Source organism: Antrostomus carolinensis, unplaced genomic scaffold (assembly GCF_000700745.2).
Source record: "Antrostomus carolinensis isolate BGI_N321 unplaced genomic scaffold, ASM70074v2 scaffold52905, whole genome shotgun sequence".
Classification (NCBI taxonomy): domain Eukaryota; kingdom Metazoa; phylum Chordata; class Aves; order Caprimulgiformes; family Caprimulgidae; genus Antrostomus; species Antrostomus carolinensis.
In genome coordinates this window covers 1-4,219 of record NW_010316743.1, presented here as the reverse complement: position 1 = coordinate 4,219, position 4,219 = coordinate 1, and the positions used below count along the sequence as shown (strand labels likewise).

At 44.3% G+C, this 4,219-nt stretch overlaps 1 protein-coding gene across 1 annotated transcript; it reads left to right on the top strand.

Annotated features, from left to right (window-relative positions):
- Nucleotides 1–432: 432 nt before the first annotated feature.
- Nucleotides 433–4,084, top strand: KNSTRN (kinetochore localized astrin (SPAG5) binding protein; the record flags this gene model as incomplete). Its single annotated transcript, XM_010168344.2, has 7 exons — nucleotides 433–565; nucleotides 716–772; nucleotides 1,003–1,102; nucleotides 2,398–2,512; nucleotides 2,848–2,897; nucleotides 3,042–3,116; nucleotides 3,953–4,084. Coding segments are annotated over 7 exons (662 nt in total), but the record flags the coding sequence as incomplete, so codon positions are not given.
- Between the last annotated feature and the right edge of the window lie 135 nt (nucleotides 4,085–4,219).

Sequence of the window (4,219 nt, the reverse complement as noted above, 5' to 3'; positions counted from 1 at the left end):
GTTATTTTAGAAGTGTATCTGCTTGGAGTGAATTGAAATATGAAGTTCTTTTAACTGAGAGTTTGAAGTGGGCTGTGTTTGTTTTCCTTCCAGTGCTGAACAACTTTGCTTGGAACCCTATGGGTGCTGTCTGCTTGATGTTGAGACCTCCTTTGTTACCATACCTGTATTAGCACTTTCAAACCTTCTCTCATTAGTGCTAGCCTATGTTTTAACACTCTCTACCATCTGAGCTATCTGGGGCTTGTTCTTGACCCTTTATCCTGGGTAAAGTTTGAAGACTGCCCTTGTTGTTACTACCTTAAAGTCTCCATTCTAGCCAGATAAAATTGCAATTTACTTCAAATTGAAGGCTTAAGAGATCCAGTAGCTCTGTGATGATGATGATCTCTTGAATTCTGTAGGGTTTTCATTGTTGTCTTTTTCTTGCAGAAATGCAAACGGCTTTTCCTTCAAAGAAACAATGCGTCAGCAAAGCAGCAGATCTGGAATTCAGCAAAGATCCCAATTTTAACTTTGCCACAAACATTCCAGCAGATGGTGTCTTCAAAGCTACAAACCAAGGGTAAATGGCACTAAAATACTGATGGGTTTATTGCTCAGCAAACGTCCTGAAAATGGCTTAGCTTTTTGCAGGTTCTGTCAAAGTAACAGACTTGGTAATCTGCAAGAATACAGTGGCCTCCTGGTAATTGTGTTTTACCTGTCTTTTAAGGCTGCCTAAATCTGCCAAGAAAGTGGAACCGGTTGCAAAGAAGACAGCTACAAGAGGGTATGTTTCCTCAAATTTCTGTTAGCTGCCCTCATGCAGGAATGTTCCCTCTTGGAGGGTTGGGATGAGCTCTCACCCATGCACAGCTTTCTCGCCAAGTTTGCTGATGGAAGCTCTTGTTCAGAAACAAGAGCAAATGCTTCAAAAAAGGGGTGTGTTTGTGGGAGTTAAGGAGAAGGTGTGTAATACTGATATTTTTGCCTTTAAATCTTTGATGTTTGACCTTACAGACCTCTCAACAGATACAAACTAGAAGCAGAACTGAAGACCAAGAATCAGCTGTTAGAAACAGCCAAACAACAGCTACACTCCAGACTCACAGGAGCACAGGTGAGGAAAGATGGGAGGGGGGAATAAATAAATCATTAAGTAATTCTTATTTTCTGATCCCTACAGGGTCAGATCAAAGGATTGTCTTGCTTGTTTTCTTGTCTCCATCGGAAGTCAGTAGAGTTTGGGTGAAGATGTGAGTTCAGGAATGTGTGTGATCTCATTGTAGTAATGAAGAACATTCTACTTGCACTTTGGTCAGTGTTGTGCACTGAGTTTGAGGGACAGTGACCTCATTCTCTGCTGAGTATTTACATAGAGCTCAGTTTATATAAGCTCATCTTTCTTCATGAGCTGTTTTGCCCCATTGTTGCCTAATCTTTTAGTATCTTTGTATTCTTCTGCAAGTTTTTATTCCCATCTGCTCAGCACTGGTGAGGCCAAAGCTGGAGAATTGTGTCTGGTTTTGGGCTCCTGGTACAAGAGAGACAGGGACATACTGGAAAGAGTCCAGCAAAGGGCCACTGAGATGGTTAAGGGACTGGAGGAAAGGCTGAGAGAGCTGGGACTGTTCAGTGGATTCTGTTTCAAACAGATTTGACTTTCTTGAATCAAGTTGAGATTCAGAATTGGCACCTCGTTATTCACCTCTTACAGACCACTCTAGGACACCACTTAGCACAGTTTCTGCTGTGTGCAAGAGACCCTACTGGTAACCTTCAGCTGGAAAAGCTCCTTTCATTTCCTATTCCCAACCAGTGACTAATCTGTGAGATGATCACTCCTCTTATCTCACAGCTTGGTTTCTTTAAGAGCCTTCGAGACCTCCCTATGAAACATTCAAAAAGCTTCTGACGCTATCAGCTGGATCACCCTAATCCACATGCTTATTGATTCTCTGGGAGAACTGCATTCAACTTGGGAGGCTGATCAGTTTATCTGATGGCCTGGGAATATCTGAACTGTGTAGGGAGTAATGCTATGGCTTAAAGATGCTAAGATGCCCTTTTCTTCCCGATGCTTATATGCTCTTCAATGCATCAGGCTCTTGAATTATTTATATATATATGAGAGGGAGCATGAGAAAAGAAAGGCTAGGATTGACTAAAAGGAATTAATCTCTAGGATCAAATTTTTGATAGTAATTGCTATGACATGTGGGTGTGATAAATGTATTAATCTTGTCAAGAAGCAGGAGGAAGGGTCTGCAACAGACTAATTTGCTGTGGTGGGAGAGACAGAAGGGCAAGATCTGATTCTCCTGCTAGTGGAGCACTTGTTAAGCCATTAGCATCACTAATGAGAAGAACATCTCCTTGGAAACTTGATTCACTCACAGCCTGTGTTAATGACAGGGCACTATAAAGGAGTTGAAGGAGGAGAATGAAAGCCTGCTGCAGGAAGTGGAGAAGCTCAAGAAATTTCAGGAGACGTGCATGGTGATTTTGGAAAGCAGAAATATTGATCCAGGTAAGGACTATGCACTGCACATACCGTTCTGGTGCTCGTTCTTCACAACTCTGGGTTTTGTTGGTGTTTTGGGGGTTTTTTTCCTCCTGTTGTGACTGTTCACAAGATGTTTGGACTCTGCTTCCTCGTTAAGCAAATACTGCTGTAACTCCAGGGGATTTTTTTATTTCCTAGCTTAAGAAAAAAAGCTGCTTCCTGTAGTGGGCACTGTCCCAGATAAACTTTGAACGTCATTTAGTCTTTCTTGCTGTAGAAAGCTACTTTGAAGAGCTGTTAATTCTCACAAGCAAAGTCATCTGTATATTAGAGGTTCACTAATGCATCTCGTAAATTAGTTACAGGCAGCAACATTCTGGAGGAGGAAGATTTTTTGAAGCAGACAAGGGTAAGAACATTTGGAAATGGTGATGGGAGTTAAGTGGGGTCTGGGAAGGCTGTGGGTACTGCCTGGTTCTACTGGTGCTGTGCAAACAGCTGAGACTTGCGCTTGTTTGTGTTACGTTAAACCATTTTCCTTTTGGCTCTTCAGCTATTAACAGAGAAGCTCATAGAGGAATTGAGGCTATTTAATCAAACAGCTGCAAAAGAAAAGGAGATGCTTCAGGTAAGACTGTGCCTGTTTCAGGCTCAACCAGGTCACGAGCACCTGGTGCTGAGTGAGATTCTGAAGGTCATTTTGCTCCTCCCAGTGCTGCTCAATTCTCCAAGTGAGCTAAGGAGCAAAAGCCTTTTATTAGAAATACACTGATAACTGATTGTTACTGGGCTTCTAAAGAGGGGGGCTAAAGGGAGGTTTATGGGGGGGCAACGTTAACTTGAAATGATGGAGATGAGAATTAAATCCTGTACAACTGACCTTGAAACAAGGTCAGAGATCAAAGTGTTAGAAATGGCTGATGGGTTTGAAGTGAATCAGTTCCAAGTACCAGTGGAGGTCAGTACTGGAAATGGAGCTGCCTCTGCTCAGACCAGCTCCTGGAGAGAGGATTTTTGTGAGTGTGCTGCAGGTGATTGTCAGCACCAGTGGCAGGACGCTGGCCCACCAGTCTGGCTGTTACACTGGGGTGCAGGATGCTTGGTCTCACTTGGAGAGTGGTGCAGACCAGGGAGCCTCCCTGGGGACCAAGTGTGCAAGCACAAGCAGCTTCAGTGATACTGTCTATAGACCGACCAAAATAAGTCATTAAATTGCAGTTCTTGGTAAGGAGTTGGAGCGCTAATTAATGAATTTGTTATATAAGACTTCCTGAACTTTGGTCACAAATCATTTTTCTCAAAGAACAAAGGTAAAAGCCATCCCAGTCAGGCTAGGCTAGTCTTACTTGAGCAGGTAAGACCCTGCTGGAGAGGGGAGAAGCTTTGGTTGGGGCTGTTTGGAAGCTGCTTTGCTGGGCAGTCCTCTGCTGTCACTAATGTCGTGTGCATGGGCTTCTCTGACAGAGCGCCATGGCCAGGTGGGACTCGGCTGAGGACGGGAGGCAGCGGTCCCTGGAGAAGCATTCCTCCTTCCAGGCAGAAATGAAGGACTGTTCGGTGATACTGGATGAGCTGGAGCAGCTCCTGGCCATGTGAGGCACGCGGAGGGACTGGACTGGCTTTTTCTCTTCTCTTTTTGCTGTTTTGCTCCCGGCTCAGGGGCCTCCCCTCCCTCCTGGGTCTGGTGCTTGAAAGGGATGAGCAGGTCACTCACTGCTCTGGTGGGACAGT